Genomic DNA, 22,448 nt, shown 5'->3' on the forward strand with positions numbered 1-22,448 from the left:
TGTGATACCATTTTAAAATTACTTGAATTATGTTCGTAGTTGATGTTTTCAAGTTACATGAACTATTAGGCATTTCTACTCAATGCTGATAAGAGGGTGATTGTGCTACTGCCTTACTGGATTTTATTGGCATAAACAATACTAATTATGCAGTTACTTCAGATTATAGATAAGCTACTTTACAGCAGTAAAAGAAGTAAAGGTAATGTTGCTGAGCTCCTTCACCCTCTCAGTCAAACTAAAGTATTCATTTAAAGGGTATCAGTACTTGGTGGAAGAGTTCCCAGTAAGTCTTTTTTTTGAAAATGTCAGATTTCCTGTTTGTGTCAACGCAGATAAACTGCTAACTCAAGATAACAAAGTGTGGGTTTGGATGAACACATCAGGCCAAGCAGCATCTTAGGAGCGCAAGCTGACGTTTCGGGCCTAGACCCTTTATCAGAAAAGGGGGATGAAGACGTTACCTTCCTCCCTCCGGACCAACCTCAGGGGCCTCTGCACCTATCTTCTCCTCTATCTATCTTCAGTCCGCCTCCCCCTCTCTCCCTATTTATTTCAGGATCCTCTCCCCATCCCCCTTTTCTGATGAATGGTCTAGGCCCGAAACGTGAGCTTTGGTGCTCCTGAGATGCTGCTTGGCCTGATGTGTTCATCCAGCTCCACACTTTGTTATCTTGGATTCTCCAGCATCTGCAGTTCCCGTTATTTCTAAACTGCTAACTCAATTCTTTTTGTCATTTTCTGTGAAGTGATGACAGCAATAAGAGGTTTAAAACAAGTTTTAGTGAAAACAAGTCTGTGATAGAAAGCTGTCATTGTCATTTATTGCCTCTAAATTATACGACAATATTTTATTCCAGGTTGAAACATAGTTTATTCAAATGGATCACTGAGTGTAAAACATTTGATGAAACATTGTCAGCACTGCTGACAGTGAATAACTGAAATCTTATGTCAACAAGAAACCATCCACCATGAAAATATTCAATCAACAATCACAATTATTAGGGAACAAAATAAGGTTTGGTTGAACGTGTTTTCCACTGATACCATCTATCTAAAGCCACTTCTGCCATTAGGCCACAGATGTGGCTGTGTTGGAAGGATCCTTCTCTACAATGATGGCCTGGCAGTGTGGCCACAAATAATTAAATCATTTCATGTACATCTTCCTACAATGGCAGGCACCATTGAGTTCTGCTGTTTGCAATGACAGCATGCTCCTTCCCCTGTGAGGCTGCTGGCAAGACAATATTGCAGCCCTTCGACTGGGCTGTGTGCTCTGCCCATTGTCCTTAATTAAACCATGCTTCTGAAGGTGGCTCTCTCAAATTATCTGCTTCTGGTAAGATTTCACAGTTCAACTGATGTCATCAGCAGAACAAGGATATACTTTTGGTCTTGGACTCAAATAGAAATTTTGTCCTCTGTCTGTGCTTATAGTTCATGTCAGCAAAAACTCCTAAACATGAATAATGCCTCCACATAAAAGAAGTGAGTCTGTCATAAAAATGATAGCAATGAAAGATATTGAAAATGTGATCTAACTTTCAGTTCAAATGATGATTATAATTTTCAATCTATGAAGAATCTTATACGCGATTATTTCTGGCACTAATTCCCATTTTTAGCAGTTCCTTAGGATCAAGGATGATTTGATTTGATTCCAGACTGATGGATTTTGAGTCAGCTGATATATCTGCTGCGTGATGTACAAATCATGGATGGTCAGGTAGATGAGTTGATGGGAAGTTTGTGTGATCCCTCTAGTTCTTCAAGTTTGCCTCTATGAGTTCTCAATGAGGTCTTTTGACGTGTGCACTGCCTTCCAGAATAAACCTTGTCCATTTTAGTCAAGCACAAAGCAAGTCAACAGGGATGTTAATCTTTGGATTTGATCTGGATTCTGAAGATTCCCCTTAAACATTTCCATTGCCCTCCTGAATGTCTGCTCCCACAACCAAGTTCTGAATAGATCGACTCCAGATTATTTCCTTTGGAAATTAATAATGATCATCTCTGCTTCCACCTCCCTACAGGCAATGAGTTATTGCTATTCTACATTCCTCCTGCACCATGTCCCTAAAACCATACATCTCTGTTCCCTATTCCTTGTACAATCAGCTAATGGGCACAGTTTTTCTTTGTCCAAATTTTGTTGAGCCTTATTAATGGTGGGCAAAATTTTGGTAGTTAAGGAGTGAGTTACTGACCTCAAAATTCACAGCTACTCATTGCCATGTTATCACATGATTTGTCCAGTACAAAGGTGACCCCTCCTGTCAAGTTACTGACGGATAGCGGCAGCAATAACAATGTCATTGAATGTTCAAAAATAGTTAGTTAGCTTTTTCTCTTGTTGAAGATGCTCAGTGTATAGCACTTATTTCAACAAAATGTTAGTTCTCAATTATCTGCTCAGGCCTGAACGTTGTCCAAGTCTTGCTCAAAAGGTCGAAAACTGTTTCAGTATCTGAAAAATCGCAAGCGAAACTTAACACTGTACAATCATCGGAGAATTTCCCACTTCTGACCATATCATGGCTTCAAAGTCAATGATGAAGCAGTTGAAGATGTTTGGCCTAGGGCACTATCTTGAGTAACTCAGGAGCAATCTATAACTTCCTGAACTTGAAGTAATCTAGCCATTGCAACAAATTTAAGAGTCCTTGTGTTCTGACTGGCCTCCTCAGTAGCAAAGTAAACATAAATCATAGCTCAGCAAACATGGCATCTGTCACCTGAGACAGGCTCTTGTGCAGTGTAGATTATGTATCATAGAATCCCCACAGTGTAGAAGCAGGCCATTCAGACCACATTGACCCTCCAAAGAGCATCCCACCCTCCCCCTGACATTCCTGTAACCCTGCATTTCCCCATGGCTAATCCACCGACCCCGCACATTGGCAGAAAACTCGGGTAGACACAGGGAGAATGTGTAAACTCCAATCAGATGGTCACCCAAGGATGGAAGTGAACCTGGGCCCCTGGTGCTCTGACACAGCAGTACTAACCACCAAGCCACTGTGCTGCCCTGCAATTATGCCCAGCAGCTCCTTGTAAGGAGATAAAGGCAAAACTTTTCAGATCTGTGATGATTTTAACTACCACTAACAATGCCTTGTTAATAATTATGTGTGCTGATAGTTAAAGCCAGACCAAAAGGTCAAGTTTTCAGACAACTGCTCTGTTGTATATTTAAATCACCGGTTGATATGCTGCATAGGGTTTTCTCAAATCATGTACTAATTAAATGGGGATGGCGACTGTTTCTTAAAGGGTTCCTGGCATACTGCATATTTTCTTTCTTCAACTACTCAACATGCACATACATGGTTCCTCTATGCAGGTTAAAATTCCTTCTGTACTATTTCAAACAGCTTAAAAAGTGATTCAAAGATAACTATGCAGTAGCCAGACCTTAATGCTAATTAAAATAACCATGGGAAATTTAATATACAGGAGCAAAATACAATAATGATGTTACATTGAGAATTGTTCAGTTGCATGGCTTTTGGTACTGTAAAATAAAGGGAAATATACAATGACTTATTTTGAATGCTTGTTGCTATGAGACAGAAGAGAAGGTCTTATCTAGTGGACACACCATACAATGACAGATAAAGGAAGTGTCTGGTGATTGACGGTATTTCTCATTCTGTATAGAATCTGGTCCTCTGCACTGAATAGAAAGATCCGGCAATGCACCACAGCTATTGTGTTCCTGTGAATTACCATGAACACAGTGAATGCATCCAGGCAGGAGAAAGATAATCATTTAATAATATATTATTTTAAGTCTTCCATATGCTATAACCATTGGACTTGACAAAATAGATTTTGATTGAAATACACTGTACAAAGAAGGAATGACCAAACTTTCTCCCAATAATTATTTTCATGAGTTGCATGAGTTTTTTAAAAAAATATTATGCATAAGACACAGTGGACTATCAACTTACAGTATGCACAAGGAATGGGTTATAAAGTTAGTTCAAATGTATTAGTTGCTTTTCCACTCCTCTCTAATTTTTTTTACTAACCTATATATTGCACAGGATTGTTTTTTACGTTAAGGATATAACTTTTTCCTTCTCTAAAATATCCACCATAATACAGTGGTACTGTTCAATATTGTCATTTCTCCAAACCCTCAATCGCCAAACGAAGTCGCTGAAGACTTCATGGTTTTCCTGGCAATCATTATGGAAAGAATACAGGGCTGCAGCAGAATTTTAATAGAACTGTTGTACAACTGTAGGTCTGTATAGGGATATTTTCCTCACATTTTTCTGGTACTGACGCCTTATTTGTAACACTCAGTGTGCATGGAAAGTGTTTACATTTTTTGTAGTTTTTCATACACAGAAGAGGAAATTGCCTGCTGAAGACACTTTGTTGTGACATAAACAGTGGAATATAGTTGTTGCATCTACTGGTGTCTCTTTACCTAAGTGAAACAGATGAAAAGGAAACTTATCAAATGCTTTACATTTCACATCTCAATTTAGGGCAATTTATTAAAAACAGCTGTAAAACATTGTGTTTGGGGTTATTAGCACTGGGTTTGCCCAGCAATAACTGCAGTCAAAAAAGGAAGTAAAAGAGACCACCATAAAAGTAGCCATTGGCTTAAAAATGAATAGACTTCTCTTTAGTTTAATGAATTCTCAAATCATTTTCATTAGGATTCTGTAAATCGTTAGGGGAAGCAATACATTAGCATTATTTAATTAGCACAAACGTTGCACAGAAAGGTGGTCTTTAAATTTTGTTGCCAAGCATAAAACAGGTAATAGTGATTCAAGATCTAATTTTACAGCTTGACCAACTTTCTTTTCTATTGAACTCTCAACTGTTATTAGCATATTCAAGAGTGCCTAAGTCAGGCACCTGGATACCTAAAAACAAAAACCTTTACAAATATGCTGGTGCCTTTAATACATGTGCAGAATGACTGCAGAATATTATAGGAATGTAGGGCACTAACAGTGTAGGATATAGGAGCAGGTGTAGGTCACCCAACCCCTTGGTGTTGCTCTGTCATTCAACTAGATTATAGCTTCTGCTTCAATGCCATTTCCCTGTAGTGTTCCCATATCCCATGATGCCTTTCATGTGAAGAAATCTGTAAATGTCTGTCTTGAATATTCTCAATGACTGAACTTCTATAGCCCAGGGCCAGAGAATTCACTACCCTTTTTTAAAAAAGTAATTCCTCCTCATTGCATTCCTAAATAACCTATCCCTTATACTGAGATTGTGTCCTTAGGTTGTAGCGTCCAAGCCAGGATAAAATCCTTCATGCAACTAGCCTGAAAGAATTTGAGGCATACTTCAATTAGCTTATGTTTCATTCTTCTAAACTCAAGAATTCTTTCTGCTTATGTGGATAGTAGGTTGATTTGAAAAGCACCAATGATGATACATTTATTCTAGAATACCTTGGCATTTGGACCTCTACCACACATTGGAAGTTTTGTCTCAGTTCAGCAAGTAATCCTACTCCATACAGAAAGCGATTATGTTGCTGTGCTTTGTAAATATCACACCTGTCAGCATTTTGACACATTTTCAGAGTACAGAATGTTTTGGGAGATTTCCTATGCTTTGGCTTGCAAAGATCCACTGATATAACAGTTTATAGCATTACCCAGTGAAGGACTATTGTGACAGCAGGAGTTGTTTATAGAGGCAGACAACGCAGGTGTATTTTTAGAATTCTGCTGCCTACATCCTAACTTGCATCAAATCCCATTTACTCATGACCAATATGTGCAGGGATTTTTTTAATGTGCCTAGCCATTTACATTTTCTTGCATGATCATGCACACATTTTAATCCACAGGTGCCAATCTCTGCATAGTCTGTACAAGAATGTTCAGGCTGCTGCAAAGCTATATAACCTAGAGGGAGATTGTCTATCACCTGAGTTCATCGATATAAAAACAAAAATTGCTGGAAAAACTCAGGATGTCTTGCAGCATATGTAGAGAGAAAGCTGAGTTCATGTTTCAAATCAAATGAACTTTCTTTAGAACAGAATTCTCCAGTAATTTCTGTTTCGTTTCAGATTTCTAGCATCCGCAGTTCTTAGTTTTATTTCATTGATATATTTGAGTCATGAGGATCAATGGCTCATTTTAAAATTCTCATTCATGTTTCAAGTCTGTCCACAATTTACTTCTTCCTATCTCTAAATCTTCCTCCAGCTTTACAACTAAGATGACAAACTCCAATTCTGGCCTCACAAAGCCTGTCCAATTCTAATGAATAACAACCATGGTTTCAGTTGCCTTGCTAAGCTCTAGAATTCCCTCTCAAAACCTCTTGGTCTCGCTATCTATTTTCTGCTTTTCTGACGATCCTTAAAATGTACCTCTTCAACTCAGCTTCTCCTCACTTTCCTTATGTGGCTGATATCACATTTAATTTGACAATGCCCCGGTAAAATGCCTTGTGATATTTTACTGTGTTAGAAGTTGTATATAAATACAATTCATTGATATCATACTCTGAGCATTTCCTTTGCTGCCACTTTAATTGCAGCAACAATTATTTTAGAGGGACAAAAAGATTAAATGAGAAATGGTGCCCTCAGGACAACAGAAACTAATGGCTGGACAAAATCCTATTAAACATCAATGCCTGTTGATAAAATGTCACTGTGTGGAACTTACACAGCTGTTGGCAGGATCAGCTTGTGTTGTTTTGGTTAAGGTTGATGGAAACCCCAGAAAAATAGAAAAAAGGTATTCACATTATTTCTCTTGTGTTTTTAACTCACTTCAACCAAAATAATGACACAATGTGAGAAAAACTCCTACAGAAATTCTAACAATTGTTTTGAGATCAGAAATAGAATGGGGTCAAGGAGAGATCTTAGGACACTCAAGAGATTACACTGGAGGACAGGAAAGATGCCATTGAGGGAAATTCATTGTCAATGACTAGACAAGTGAGGCAAGGCCAGTCCCACTTAGATGTACAATGGAGATGGGGTATTTGAGAAGGATGAAGTGGTCAAACACCACAGACAGGGTGGAAAGTGGAAGGCCAAGTAGCTTATATAGTCATACAGAAATTTTATAGGGACCATTTCAGTGCTCAAGCATGATAAAAATCCATTTGAAGGGGTGAAACATGAAATTACAAGAAAGATGAGCACAGACTTGGGAGGTGACAATGCATTCAAGAACTTTGGAAAGAAAGAGAGATTGCGAATTGAGGGTCGGTCTACTGATGCATACAGGTTAGAGATATCTATGATGTGTTATGGATGCACAGTTACGGGAGTTGGGCACATTCATAATTTCCCCTATCATGGGGTCAGGAAGACAGGTGATTTAGTGGGAATGTACAGAGAACAGAAGGGGGAATCTCACGTGTGACATCAAGTCAGAAAAGACAGAGATACAGAAGAAAATCTGGTCCCTTTTAAATCATTCCCTCTCACCTTAAACCTATGCCCTTATTTTGAACTCCCCTAACCTAGGGAAAAGATCTAGGTTATTCACCTTATCTATCCTCGTCCAGATTTTTAAAAAGCCCTGTAAATTCACCCTTCAACTTCCTACGCTCCAGGGCCAAAAAAATCCCAGCTTATCCAGCCTTTCCTTATAACTCAAACCCTCCAGACCCGGTAACATCCTTGTAAATCTTTTCTGCACCGTTTCCAGTTCAACAACATCCTTCCCAGAGCGACCTGAACTGTACGCATTGCTCCAAAGGTCCCTGCACAGCTGCAACATTACTTACCAAGCTTCATGTCTCAGAATTTCAACCTAAAACACAAACTGGGACATTGCCAAACCAATATTAATTTACGATTGTAGTAGAATGTTTTACACAACGTACATAATCTGCCGTTGGCATCTTACCTTTCAACTGCATATTCAGTTTGATCACTAATAAGTTTTAGGTCAATGCATTTTGATTGTTCAGTGCGAACCTTACATGGTAAATACAAATGGGTCATGGCATGATCCTTTACCACGAATTCCTACCTGTAATATTGCAGTTCTGACTCCAACTGTGCTACACCCCTCTGTAACAATGGAACTTGTTTCGCTCTCGTCTCCAGATCTTTCACTTTTTCGAGGCTCCCCAACAAGGCTTGGCGCGCCTGTTCGACCCTTTTCCTCATCTGCAGCTGCTCCTTCCTCAGGTTCCTGTTGCACTCCTCCAGCTTCAACAGAGCCTCCTGCGACCTGCCCAGCTCCTTCTCCATCTCCTGGTTGAAGCGGATCGCCTCTTCGATCTGGCCGTCCCTGGAGCTGCGGATCAGCTCGATCTCCTTGAGGACACTCCGCAGGCCCTTGTGCTGCTGGCTGGCGGCGCCGCGGAGGTTCCGGTCGGCGGCCGCCCTGCTCCAGGCCAGGAAGCAGTGCTGGGACGCGTGGCCGGCGTGACTCTTCCACAGGCCGACCTGGAGGGCCAGCGAGCGGGCATCGCTGCTCTGCAGGGCGGCCCTCATGTCCTCCACCAGCTCCCGGAGGCTTTCGTTCTCCAGCTCGAGCTTCGCGATCTTGTCCTCCGCTTCTTCCAGGGCGACGATGTCCTCGTAGCATTCCTGGCTGCAGGGACCGTGCTGCTTCCAGGAGAAGCCCCTACGCTGCCCTGGAGATGACCCCGGGCTTTTCTTGATCTTTTGCTCCTCGGGCGGTCGGTCGATGCCAGCCGCTTTCTTCCTGCGCCTGAGCGGGCTCCTCAGCCGGATCTGGGTCTCGATGTGCTGGCTCTCCTCGGCGACCAGCAGCCGGCCTGTCTCGTACTGGCAGCCGGCCCTGGTGCTGAAGTGACCGCACAGCTTGGCATGGAACTGCCTGAAGCTGAGCTCCCGTGGCACCTGCTCCAAAATCCCCGCGCCGTCCTCCGAATCCGAGCTCTCGTCCAGCCCCAGGATTTCGCACAGGGTCTGGAAGTCCTCGCCGGGGATCCTGCCCTCGCCCTGGCAGTCCAGGTGGTGGAAGATCTCCTGCAGGTACTGGTCCAGCCCTGTGGCCAGCACGATGATCTCATTCTCCACGCCCCGGTCCAGCCCGTAGTGGTAAGCCAGCGCGCTGACGATCCACTGGGTCCGCCGGGCTGGGCACCTGTAGGGATCGCAAGCCTCCGATCTCTCCATGTCCCACGGCAACAAATTTTTAAAACAAAATCAAGCAAAATCCACAACCCCCCTCAGCAGTTCAGGGGGTTGGGGACCGAGCTGATGTTTAAAGGCACTGAGCTAATGGCTCTGTTTTCATCGCACATGATGGTGAGCTGTGGGGCTCCCAGCTCGATCCCTGGGACTGGAGCTGCCTGGCGCCGTGAGTTTGCAGCACCCACCCACACACACCCTTCTCTCTCAATTGGAAGTGATCATCAAAACAAAAGTGCACGCGTTTTGTGTGACGGCAGCGGGGGGAGGAGAGAGAAGGACGGTGAGGGGGTGTCGAATGAAGGGCTAAAACTTGGTTCCACATGACAGCTGCTTCGCTTTTTTTTCTCGGTAGAAACGCCTCCGGTGGACCTGCGGCTCTTCCCGCCCAATTGCTTTGTAAACGCACACATTGCGGGTGGACTTTGTCGAACCCGCCTCCTCGATTCTCTGAACATTTACGGGAGACCCGGCTGACCACTGACAAAGACAAAATTACGGAACCAGACGGGCAAGGTGGCCAGTCGTGTCCGTATTGGCTCTGAAAGAGCGGCTCATCGAGTGTCACTCTCCCGCTTTTGCTCTGTAACACTACAAATGATTCCTTTTCAGACAATGGCCAATTCCCTTTTCGAACGGTCAGTTGAGCCTGCTTGCACCATACTATTAGGCAGTGCATTTGAGATTTTAGCACTCACTGTGTGAAAAAAGGCTTTTCTCGTTTTCATTATTTCTTACCTTCAATCTGCACTCTCTACTTCTCATTCTTCCAGCAATGGGAACAGTTTCTCCCCACCTAATACTGTACAGCTAGCCCTCGTTGTAATTACCTTACTGAAAAGTGTATCTTTAGATGAAGCAACGATGTGAATCAAATTTCACCAACGTAAAAGGTTTAGTTCTGGTCTGTGGGTCATTTCCAATCTTAAAAAAAGTAAACATTAAAACTTTACGCCCTGTAATTTTAAATAATGTACATTGCTAAATTATTGCATTCATAATTTGGGTGCCTACGGATTGGTAGCAGAAGCATACAGAGAATGGTTCAGAAACGTAAAGAAGGAACCAGGTCACACTTATGTCAAGTTTTGAAGAATTAAACATAGCAATTTTGACAGATGGGTGAGAACAGTAAAGATAGAAAAGATATTTGAGGATCTTAAAGAGATTATTCTGCAGAAGGAGTTTAAAAACTCACTTCCAGAGGTGATAAGAACTCATGTTGAGGAACAGAAAGTTCAAACAGCGAGAAGAGCTGCAGAGATGTCGGCTGAATGTGTATTAGTGCATAAATCGAAATTTAACATCTGACGGCAATTTCATTCAGTGAGAGATAGAAATTGGGAAAAAGGGAAGGCCATCAATGAGAAACAAAAAAAAAATCACCCTGGGAACAGTTTACCACAGGTGAAAAAAGAAACCCAAGAAGGTGAAAAAGCGGTGAAAGGCTTCAGGTCTTTTCACTGTAATAAGGTGGGACACACAAAATCACAGTGCTGGTGGTTGAAGAAAGGCAGCATGGAAAAGGGTGTGATACAAGATGCTAAACCAGTGGGATTAGTTGAGATAGTAAAGGAAAACCCAAAAGAAGTCAAAGAACTGCAGAAGAGTGCACAGCCTAGTCACAGGTTAAATAGTGAGACAGCACCCAATCTCTACAAGAACTTCACCTCTACGGGTCAGGTTTATTCAGTAAGAACAGGGGGAGAAAATAAAGAAATTAAAATATTGAGAGATACAGGAGCTGGCCAGGCTCTACTAGTAAGGGATGAAAGTATTTGCACTCTTTCTGAAACGTTACCCAAGAGAGTGGTAATCTGTGGAATAGATGGACAGACATGAGTATAAAATCCGGTTGGAAAGTCCAATCAAGACTGGGAAAGTGGAAGGAGGAGTGATTGAAAGAGCGTCAATTGCAGGTATAGAGTTTGTTCTTAGAAATCTTGACCTTAGCAGGATCAAAAGTGGGAGAGACACTCCTTGTAGTGGAGAGGCCGAAGGAAAACTAGGGAACTGAGGAATTAAAAGAAAAGTTCCCTGGAGATTTTCCAGACTGTGTGGTAACAAGATCCCACAGTCACAGATTACAGCAAGAAGGAAAATGAAAGAGAAAGGCAAAGGAGTGTTAGCTGACACCCTGTTTGGTAAAGGCAAAACCTGAACAGGTAGAGGATCAAGCGAGGAGTTTAATTCTGAAAAAATACTGGAGTTACAACAAAAAATATAGACAATAAAAGCCTATATCATAAAGCCTACTTGAAAAATGAATCAGAATGTATTCCTGAGAGTAATTATTGTAAGGAGAGAATCCTAAAGCAAAAATGGAGACTTTGGCATGTCAGTGCAGAGGAGAAATGGGTGGAAGTGCATCAGATTATGTGGCTGGTAGCATACAGATGAGAAGTATGATGGGTAGCACACATTTGACCAGTAGGAGGTAATTTAGGAGTGAGGAACACAGGCCAAAATGCAAAAGCACTCCTATTGGCCTGGATTACATAAAGATGTGGTTGAATTTTGCCGTAACCTGTCATACTTGTTAAATGGTAGGAAAGCCTCAGGCAGTAGTAAAACAAATGCCTTTGATGCCAATTCCAGCATTTGAAGACCCTTTCACATGAGTTATGATTCATTGTGTAGGTCCTCTCCCATTATGGACTACCCAGAGTGATTCAGTCGGACCAAGGGTCCAATTTTACTGCCAAACTATTTAAGGAAGTTATGGATAGTTGAGGATCAAACACTTTAAATTAAGTGTATACCATTCTGAATCACAGGGAGCATCGGAAAGGTTGCATCAGACCCTACAAACCATGCTGAGGGCTTATTGCCAGAATTACTCAAATGATTGGGATAAAAGTATCCCATTTATATTGTCTGCTATTAGAGGTGCCCCAGATGACTCGACTCAGTTTACTCTCATTTGAGTTGATATTCAGGCACGAAGTAAGAGAGCCTTTATTATTAATTAAGGAAGCGTTGATAGGTCCGAATTCAGATATCTCCCAATTAGATTATGTATCAGAGGTGAAAGAAAGATTAAACAAAGTCAATGAATTAGCTAGACAATATCCGAAGGTGGCACAGTATCTACTGAAGCAAGAAGCAGGATAAGAAATCTAAAATTCGTACATGAGGATAAAGTATTGGTACTGTTAACAATGATAGGAGATCCCTTCAAAGCAAGGTTTAGTGGTCACTATCAGATTGAGAAGAAGTTGAGTCAGGTGAATTATTTGGTAAAGATGCCAGGGACGAAAAAACTTTATCTGGTATGTCATGTGAATATGTTGAAACCCTACTATGTCATGGAAGGGAACCGGAAAAACAGGTATTAGTTACTGCCTGTCAGAGTGAAGAATCAAATTCAGATCATTTGGATTTTGATGTGCCTCAAAATAAGTTAAGTAATGAAGGAATCCTTAGAGAATGGGATAGGATAGTGAGCTATCTGTCTCAGGAACGGGGAACTGAATTGAAAGGCTTGTTGCAGCAATATGAGGACATATGTAGGAATAGAATGGGGAGGACTAATAATATAGTACACGAGGTTGAAGTAGGGAATGTTACTCCTTTAGAACACCACTACAGGCTTAATCCTTTCAAAGGCGCACAGACACAGAAGGAAGTGGAAGCGATGCTTCAAGAAGACATCATTGAGTTGAGTCAAAGTGAGTGGATTTTGCTGATCTTGTTGGTTCCCAAACCTGATGGTACTGAGTGGTTCTGTGTGGATATTCAAAAGGTAAATGATGTAACTAAATCAGACTCATGCTCAATCTGAAGGCTGCACGAATGTGTGGAAGAAGTTGGACAAACCACTTGTATCACAAAGTTGGACTTACTCCATGGTAGCTGGCAAGTACCATTATCCAGTATGTCACGTGAAGAGAGCAAAGGAAGTTTCCGTGTTTGTAACCCCAAATGGGCTGTATCAATTTAAAGTAATGGCCTTTGGTATGAAGAATGCACATTTCAAAGCCACATTTCAAAGACTAATGAACAGAGTTGTGGCAGGATTGACTACTGGTGCTGTCTATGCAAATGACTTGGTGATCTTTAGCCATTCATGGAAAGATTACAAGGAGCATTTGGCAGAGCCCTTTGAAAGACCACAAGAGGCAAAACTGGTTATAAATTTAGCAAAAACTGAATTCGCAAAGGCAGAAATGACATTCATGGGTCACAACATTGGACATGGAAGGATGACCCTGAGGAATGTGAAGATGAAAGCCATCAAGGAATTTCCAAGACCACCCTCGAAGAAAGAAGTGCTTTGATTTTTGGGACTGAGCAGATTCTACCGAAAGTTTGTGGCAAACTTTAGTAGCATGGTGGCACCGCAGATGGATTTGTTAAAGAAGGATACAAAATTTCATGTGGACAGAACAATGCCAGGAGGCATTTCAGAATTTAAAAACCATGTCAAACCATCCTATCAGTTTTAGCCATACCAAATTTCTTGAAACCCTAATAAATCACTATTGATGACAACAATATGGGGATTGGGGCTGTTTGATGCAGGTAGAATTGAAAGGCCAATTGATTTTTTTCAAAGAAGCTCAAAATTCATTGGAAAAAATACTCCACCATTGATAAAGAATTACTGAGTTTGGTACTGGCCTTACAACTTTTTAAAGTGTATGTTACAAACAATGCTTCTGAGATGGTTGTGCACACAGACCACAACCCTCTCACCTTTTTGGAAAGATTTAAGGACAAGAACACAAGACTTTTTTTGGCATCTTATGTCACAGGCTTTTAATTTACAGATTGTACATGTTGCGGGTTGTAAAATGTTATTGCAGATGTGTTATCGCAGGTTTAAAAGAAAATGTAGAGATAAGACAAAACCAATTCGGTCCAATGGTGTATTATGTGGAATTAGTATGAAATGTATAACTTTAGATTCTTGACCTATGTATTTCGTGCTAATGGTGTTAAGATTTAGAGAGAAACAAAATGATGGTTCATTTTGGCTTCTCAAGGGATTAGGTGTTACAAAGTAGTGTACAATAATCATGAATTGGAAGGCAGGAAATCAGAATTTGTTTGTTAAAAAAAAGGCATCGTCCCTTTAAGCGATAGAGTTCTTTTCAAAATTTAGAGACTTAAACAGAAAATATCTGCAAGCAGCTGCACAGAATTCATTAAGTAAAACATGTATCGAAGAGTTATACTGTTGTTAGGCAAAGCAAAATTTTTATCAAGACAACAGGTTTTTGAATTTAAGATAATAAAATGTGAGGCTGGATGAACACAGCAGGCCAAGCAGCATCTCAGGAGCACAAAAGCTGACGTTTCGGGCCTAGACCCTTCATCAGAGAGGGGGATGGGGGGAGGGAACAAGAATAAATAGGGAGAGAGGGGGAGGCGGACCGAAGATGGAGAGTAAAGAAGATAGGTGGAGAGAGTGTAGGTGGGGAGGTAGGGAGGGGATAGGTCAGTCCAGGGAAGACGGACAGGTCAAGGAGGTGGGATGAGGTTAGTAGGTAGCGGGGGGTGCGGCTTGGGGTGGGAGGAAGGGATGGGTGAGAGGAAGAACCGGTTAGGGAGGCAGAGACAGGTTGGACTGGTTTTGGGATGCAGTGGGTGGGGGGGAAGAGCTGGGCTGGTTGTGTGGTGCAGTGGGGGGAGGGGATGAACTGGGCTGGTTTAGGGATGCAGTAGGGGAAGGGGAGATTTTGAAACTGGTGAAGTCCACATTGATACCATATGGCTGCAGGGTTCCCAGGCGGAATATGAGTTGCTGTTCCTGCAACCTTCGGGTGGCATCATTGTGGCAGTGCAGGAGGCCCATGATGGACATGGTTTTTGAATTTAGCCAGTTAATTTAAACCAGGCCGTAGATACTGAAAGCCAATTGAATTTAAATTGAATAGTGTTGACAACCTGGGATCAATCCTAGTGTAAGAAATGGACAGGTTATCAAGGGTATAAAAAGGAGGGTTTTTGGAAAACTGGCAGGGAGAGCCAACTGCCACCTGAAGGGGCGAGAGTGAACTACAATCTGAGAAATAAACCCCTACCTCTCACAAGAAATCACTAAGATCTAGGAAAGCACCATCTTAACCATCAAAGGTACCACAGCATTTCTAGCTAAGAGACTTGACAGAGAAAACATCCCTGACAGCAGAATCAGTAGAAAAAAGACATTTGTGACTTGAGATCAACAGAAGAAAGATTGGAGAAGGCAAAGTGTTCCAGAAGACACAGTCTGTGTGAATTTGGAGAGATTAAGTTTTAATTTATTGCTGTCTTATTAATTGGGTTTACATAAGTGAGACTAGTGTTTATTTGAACAATATTCCAGTAGAATTTAGTTCGATTCGTGAATAATTAGTACTTATGAGGGAGTTGTTTGGCTTGATAGTAATTCTGTTAATTTATTCATTGTTAGAGTTACTAAATAAATTGTTACTTGTTATTTATAAAGTGTATCAGGGATTTTCTTTCTTTTAACAAATGACGAGGTGAAAGATGAGCCTCTTTGGGTATTTTGGGGTAATTATTAAAAGGGAATCTCTACCACTGTTATAACAGAATTGTGGCATGTGTTTCAATTTTAATTATCAGAGGGGTTTGACCTCCCCTTCTTATAAAACAATATCTAAAGTAACAAATAAATAAGGTCTAATGAAAAGCCAAACATGAGAGGTTAAGGTTGATATGACCAGTTGGTTTCAAATTTTATACTTAATACTTTTTCTAGCTTTAATAGGAAATTTCTGATTACATGAAGTTCACACTCTAATCCCCTTTCACCTTTAGTGAACAATACGGCTTTCATTGAATAGCTAGTTTTAATATCCTCCTTGAAACACTGAACATCCATGCACCATATAAAGCAAGCCAAGCAGCACTTGATTTTTTAAAAAAAATCATGCAATATCTAGTAAGAAATAATATTTTGTAGAATTTTAGTTGAAATACTTTTTTTAAAAATTCATTTTATTCATTAAGAGAATACTTTAAAGCATTTTGTCTAAGCACTGTTAGCAGAGCAGCTGGAGCAGTCAACTCCAACCCTGAGTGTTTGCCCTCAGACACAGCAGGGTAGAGAGGAGTTGTTCAGGCCACTGCCTCCCTCCCTCTGCGTAAAAACACATCGGAATAAATTTCTCAGGAGCACCTGCAATTTCCATCAGGGTTGTGTGGCAATAAAGAAACAAGGCATTTTAGAGAACATTTGGTCTTTTGTAGAGCTGTTTCACTAGCCATCTGTTTGTTTTTAAACATTGTTAAATTGAATAAATTGCACAATATATCCATCAGCATGTACTGTGTGAAGATCTCAATCCAATTTTGTGCATATTCTACATGAAATAAACCCTTGAAGGGCTGTGGTTGTGTGGGTGGAGTAGGGGGAGGGAGTCAATTTTTACTTGCTCACATCAGCATTAGTGAAGCAACAAGGGTCTGATGGATTCAGTTGGTTTTCCATTAATGTTGATGTTGCATCTGCTGCTACTTCCAATATGGAAATCAGATCCTCACATCTACATGGGACCCCTTTCTAATTTTAACACTAAGCTGGTCAACATGTGAAAGCTACGTGACCCGATTAGTTTTTTATCAGCAACTGAGTTTATGAGGCTGCCAAAACTTATTTTCTGATTAATTTTGGGGCAAGGCTCAGGAGGACAAATATAATCTACGCTACCGATGTCTAGATTTCCCCACTTTTCTATCAGAAACCACCTCCTTACTTGCCTTGTTACCAGTTTACACACATACACACACACACACACACACACACACACACACACACACACACACACACACATCTCACCCACTCCCATACCGGATATGGCACTGTCTACATCAAGCCAGCTTTATCTGACCATCCATTCAATCTAATTGAATTCTGAGTGTGGTGGCACCGTGATTAGCACTGCTGTCTCACTGTGCCAGGGATGTGGGTTCATTTCCAGTCATGGCTGACTGTCTATGTGGAGTTTGCACATCTTCCCTGTGGCTACTTGGGTTTCCTCCACAGTCCAAAGATGTGCAGGTTAGCGGATTGACCATGTTAAAAATTGTCCTGTAGTGTCCAGGGATCGACGGGTTAGGTGGGGTAGCCATGTTAAAAAACCCTTATGGGGTTACATAGATGGGCAGGGGCGAGTCTGGGTGGGATGCTATTCGGAGAGCCAGTGCAGACTCGAATGGCCGAATGGCCACTTCCTGCACTGTGGGGATTATGTGAGACTGAAAATGATTTTTTTTGTCATTAGAGTGGGTGTGCTAACAACTTGTTCTGTGTGTCAACCATGAAAATCTAAGACTGACCCATAGTTTGTCAGGAAATGATTAGAGTGACCAGTGTCAGTCTTGTGGACAAGGAGAATAAGCTAAACACTGATCAGGCACCTCACTTGAGTTGTTCACTGGCAGCTTGCCTGTTTGGCTTGTGCCCCCTGTCTACATGACTGGGCTTTCAGACACTCTGACAAATTAAAGGTGGCTTGTATCTCTTCCAGGCAAAGTACACTTTGACTGCATCTAAACTAAACTGATTTTCAAATCTAGAAATCACAGATATTGGAAGAGCTCTGAGATGTTTAAATGCTGCTTTGTAGATTCTTGTTTGGAGAAGAAGGAGGGAGGTTCTTTTCTAAACAGGGCCAGAAAGGTCTCAAGATAAGTAGGCTGGTACTAGTGAGGAAATTTGACCAAATAGGTAAATACCATGAACACTGCTTCGAAGATCTGGCAGCAATTAAATAGAAAGTTTACAATCTTGACCGGGGCTACTAATTTGATGTTTGCAATTTTCATTTGTGTTGTTCTCTGCTGAACTTAGCTTCATCTATAGTCACAGCATTTAAACGTCATCCCTTTCCTTCCCTTCAGTCTTGCCCAACCTGTGTCACATTTCATCCAAGACCCACATTATTGTAACCTAATATGCAGACATTTTACAAAGTTATTTCTAACAAACCACTTACATTTTTTCTTACAGAAGTAGTGAGACACCACACCAGGGAGCAGTCATGGATCAGAAGGACAATTACTATTGCCTACCCAGTCTACAATGGAGGAAGGGTGCTGATTATTGTAAGTTGAAAGCATATGAGACCGTATGATGCCAATCAAGGCTGAAAGATTCAATCTATTTACAATGATATCTTTGGTTGTTTTATATGCACCATCTAATAGGGCTTTCTGAATAAGTTTCTTTCAAATCTTCAGCTTTAAAAAAAACAACCTTCCTGGAGTGTGGAACCAACAGTTTAGTTTCAGTAACATTCGCTTGGTTAGTACAACATGGTTGTAATATGGGATAATTAGCATGCTTTGAAAGTTTCAGCAAGATAAAGCATAAATGAAAGGAAATTGATTTACATATTGGAAACACAATATTTTATGAGTAAGCAAATAGGCTTATAAGCACCTTTTTAAAAGCATTCGGATGCCCTTAAGGCTTCAGAATCGAGCCACTTTATACAGCGATAATGGTGGGAAGTGGGGTTAGGAGACTCTATCCTGTTATCAAAAGGTGTTCAGCCTTTTCAGGTTAAAACAGGATGTTACCCAGAGTATTCAATTCTAAAATAGCACTAAATTAGTACTGGGCACATGACAGTTTACTTTGTAACATGCCCCAAGATTGTGCAATTAAATGCAATTTTTGTGAGTCAAACCATAATATGAAACATTGACATATTTCATGCTGATGATTACCGGTTGGAGAATAGGAATGTATCAGTTTTCTTTATATTTATTCATGGCATGTGGATGTCACTAGCTGGGCCAGGACTCGTCATTCCACAATTGCCCTGCAGAACGTAGCGGTGAGCTGCCTTCTTGAACCATTGTAGGTGGTGCAGGTGCAATCACCCAATGCTGTGAGAGAGGCGGTGATAGCTAAACAGTCAGCGGAGAAGGAACAACAGTTAATGGGAGTGGATGGGGAAAAAGGAAAGCAAGAAAACCTGTGACAGTGGGGCGGGGGGTGGTGATGCACAGGTTTCCCTTACTCAGATGCTTTAATAGTTACAAAAACATGAACAAAAGACAAAAGTAAGAGAAAACAAGAACTGCATAACTGGAGAGTAGGCCATTCAATGAGATCGTGGGAGATCTGATTTTAACCTCGATTCTACATTCTTGCACATCCCCAATAATCTTTTATCCCCCTAGTCATCAGACCCTACCTCTGCCTTAAAAGAAATTCAAGATTTTGCACAAAGTAACCAAACAGTACGACCAAGAAGGCGTACACTGAATTTGTTGGGCTGCATTAGGAAGTGGGATCCTTCAGGTTGAAGCCTGGAAGCAGTCCCACTGAGATACAGGTATTTATTTCGCCTGTCACCTTGGTTAGCGGAGGGATATTGGACGTGATGCCTGGTGGTTCGGCGTAGAATGATGCGGTCTGTTGCTATGCGACGGTAAGTTGCAAATGTAAAACTTTGGCATAAGCGGAAGGGAAGGGGCTGCAGTATTTGGCGCCTGGGCTGGGGGTGGGGAGGAGGACAAGGGAACGCCACGCTGCAAATTGATTCGTGCTACTTCAGCTCTTGGTTTAATTTGACTGAAACAGCTTTCAGCCCTGCCACCCTCACTGCTTTAAAAATACTAGCAAAAGTCTCGGTTATAATTCACCTGTTCTCAGAATGGAAAGGCAGTGGCCGGGCGGAACATCGAATGTAAGCACTGCTAAAGAAATACTGAACTGACAGTGGGGTGAATGCTGCCTCTGAGTGTTTAGTAAGAATTCCACCTTTTCCGTCATTCTTTCACAGGACGATTTTGGCGGAACACTGGACGAGCTTTACAGTGACGCCGCTACAGACGATGGCGATGAAGATCCAATGAGGTCAGTCAGTGTCCTAGGAGAAAGGACACCAGACCGTGATCTGAGCGAAGCCTTCTCAGAAGAGTTCGATCAGACTGCCCTACCAAGCAGTACAGAGTTCAGCACGGTGGTGGGTGAGAGTGTCACCAGCTCACATGACAAGAAATACCCTGCTTCCTCGTCTCGCCTTGTTAAATTCACAGTTACTCTGACGCTGGCCATTCCGGAAGGTAAGGTGATTCAAAATCATTTAAACAGTGAGAATATTACAATATCACTCGCCATTTCAAACATTGTATGTTTTCTGTTGATCGCATATCGGCGTCAAAAATCATGAATTACTGATTAAACTTTTTTTTTAAAAATCCAAATAGTTTCAGCCGTTTAAAATTTCTGAAAACGCTGAGTAGGAGTATTCTGGTTGTCCAAATCAAGGACTGCCAAATTCACCTGCTGTAACTTTTCATTTCCTTTTTGTTATCAGTGCTCCAGCTTTGTGTGTTAAAACAAGTTGTTTTAATCGTTTACCGTTAAGTAGTTTGGAAAATCTTTTTGACTCGATTAGGAAACATATGATCGAATCACATGTTTCCGGGAATTTACCGGGATTGGTTGTGAACTTATTTGTGATTTACAGCTTCTTCACACATCTGCCTTGTTAAAAATGCCAGTACCCCTTTATCCAGTTGCATGTTTTAATTTTAATGTGGCCAGTGTTCCGAAAAGGATAAAAAAATTACCATTGTTGCTATTAGTACTTAACTCTTAATTAACAATCAATTTTTGCTATTTTAATGAAGAGGTCTTATTATAAAGGCAAATTTTTTTATCGATTTTTGCCAACAATGGTTAGTGCAAAACAAGGCACTAATGCAAAAAGGCACAAATACATTAACGTGTCACAATTTATGTGCAGCAGGCAGAGAATCGTTGGTTATGCCGTGATTTGCAAAACAAAAATGGACCAAATTCAGCACTGACTTGTCATGACTGCTAAATTAATATTTTATATCTGTAGAACTGGGGTAAGGCAACAATCTTTTTCTCCATTTCCATTAGTGGTGATATATTATTTAAATTCTTATTGTTTCTAATCAGATAGTGAAATTTGTGCCCACTGAAAATGCCTCGGGGAGAAAAGCACCCAAACAGTGCAGCCTTATTTATAGATTTATCCTTCATTTTCACTTGTGTTTATGATCAGTACATCGACAATTCCATACATCAGCTCCTGTATAGAAATATCGCAGTGGGAGCCATACACCGGTTGCTAAACTCTGTTGTGGTTTATGTTGTTTAAATTTTTATATTTGTAGCATGACATGTTTTGTGGTAATAATTGAATTTGGTAACTTTTTAAAAAAATTATGGAACATATTTCCTAGGTCTTGAGGGTGGCGGAAAGAAATTGATCAAAAAGTCCATATCAATGAGGTCATTGGAAGCATCAAAACCCCTCAAATATTTTCATATCGAATGGACCCTTCTCCCAAATGGTGAAGTGACAAAACTCGATATAGTGACCTTTGCGACAGCAGCAAAAGTCTATATGGGAATAGACAGCCAGGTAAGATTTTTTTCTAAAGTCAAATAAGCATTATCAATTCAGGAAGAATGCAAAAGTACATATGAGTGAAAGATGGAATTCCATGTTCACTTATTGAAGTTTTAAATCCTTAGAAAAGATGAAAGATCTGTACAATTTATAACTGCAGGCTACATGCTCATTGTCACAGCTCCTCATGCCCAATTCCATTGTCTGACTGTGCCTAGTCAGTCCACTACCTTCTGCTGGTTGTTAGCCCGTTCTAGATCTCTTCGATCTGTAACTCCAGCTATGCAGTTCTTCCTTCTCATTTTGGGGTCATAAAGTTATATAGCATGAAAACAGACCATTCGGTAAAACTCATTTGCACCAGCCAGATATCCTAAACTGATCTAGTCCCGTTTGCCAGCATTTGGCCCACATTCTTCTAAACCATCCCTATTCATATACCCATCCAGATGCCTTTTAAATGTTGTAATTTTACCCACCCTCGCCACACCACTGCAGCTCATTCCATACACCTTTGTGTGAAAAAGTTGCCCCTCGGATCCGTTTTAAATTTTACTCTTCTCACCTTAAACCCGTGCCCTGTAGTCTTGCAGTAGGTCAGCCCATTCTTAATTATTGCTGCCTTTTTGTCATTGTCTGCACCAATGTAAGACACCAGGCACTCAGCCCCTTATTAGATGATATCTATTACTTCATAGCTCAAACATAAGAAATAGGAGCAGGACTAGATCGTGATCATGATTGAAAACTTTTACTGAGACTAGGCCTTTGGTCCTACACTCTGCCATGAGGGGAATTGTCCTCCCAGCATTTTCCTTGTAAAGTCCTTAAGAATCCTGTATGTTTCAATGAGATCACTTAAACCCCAGTGAGTAGAGCCCAACCTTGTTCAACCTGCTCCACACAGGTGATCAATCTTGTAAACCTTCTCTGATCTGCCTCCAATG

General features: G+C 41.2%; 2 protein-coding genes across 4 annotated transcripts in view; one reads left to right on the top strand and one right to left on the bottom strand.

The window, feature by feature from the left end:
* The window catches only part of efcc1 (EF-hand and coiled-coil domain containing 1), a 74,048-nt gene extending 64,494 nt beyond the window's left edge, over window positions 1–9,554 (bottom strand). The window contains exon 1 of the mRNA XM_048547591.2: window positions 8,007–9,554. Within this exon, the coding sequence (XP_048403548.1) occupies window positions 8,007–9,127 (1,121 nt within the window). The 5' untranslated portion in view covers window positions 9,128–9,554. The remainder of the gene's footprint in view (window positions 1–8,006) is intronic.
* The window catches only part of cfap92 (cilia and flagella associated protein 92 (putative)), a 175,509-nt gene that overhangs the window by 77,646 nt on the left and 75,415 nt on the right, over window positions 1–22,448 (top strand). The window contains exons 3-5 of one of the 3 annotated variants that reach the window (XM_048547589.1): window positions 18,108–18,202; window positions 19,894–20,176; window positions 21,332–21,513. In XM_048547589.1, the coding sequence (XP_048403546.1) occupies window positions 18,108–18,202; window positions 19,894–20,176; window positions 21,332–21,513 (560 nt within the window). Of the gene's footprint in view, window positions 1–18,107; window positions 18,203–19,504; window positions 19,540–19,607; window positions 19,798–19,893; window positions 20,177–21,331; window positions 21,514–22,448 lie in introns of those variants that run through there. The other 2 variants (XM_059649852.1, XM_048547590.2) reach the window with 2 other exon arrangements.

This window comes from Stegostoma tigrinum, chromosome 11, assembly GCF_030684315.1.
Source record: "Stegostoma tigrinum isolate sSteTig4 chromosome 11, sSteTig4.hap1, whole genome shotgun sequence".
NCBI classification, from domain to species: domain Eukaryota; kingdom Metazoa; phylum Chordata; class Chondrichthyes; order Orectolobiformes; family Stegostomatidae; genus Stegostoma; species Stegostoma tigrinum.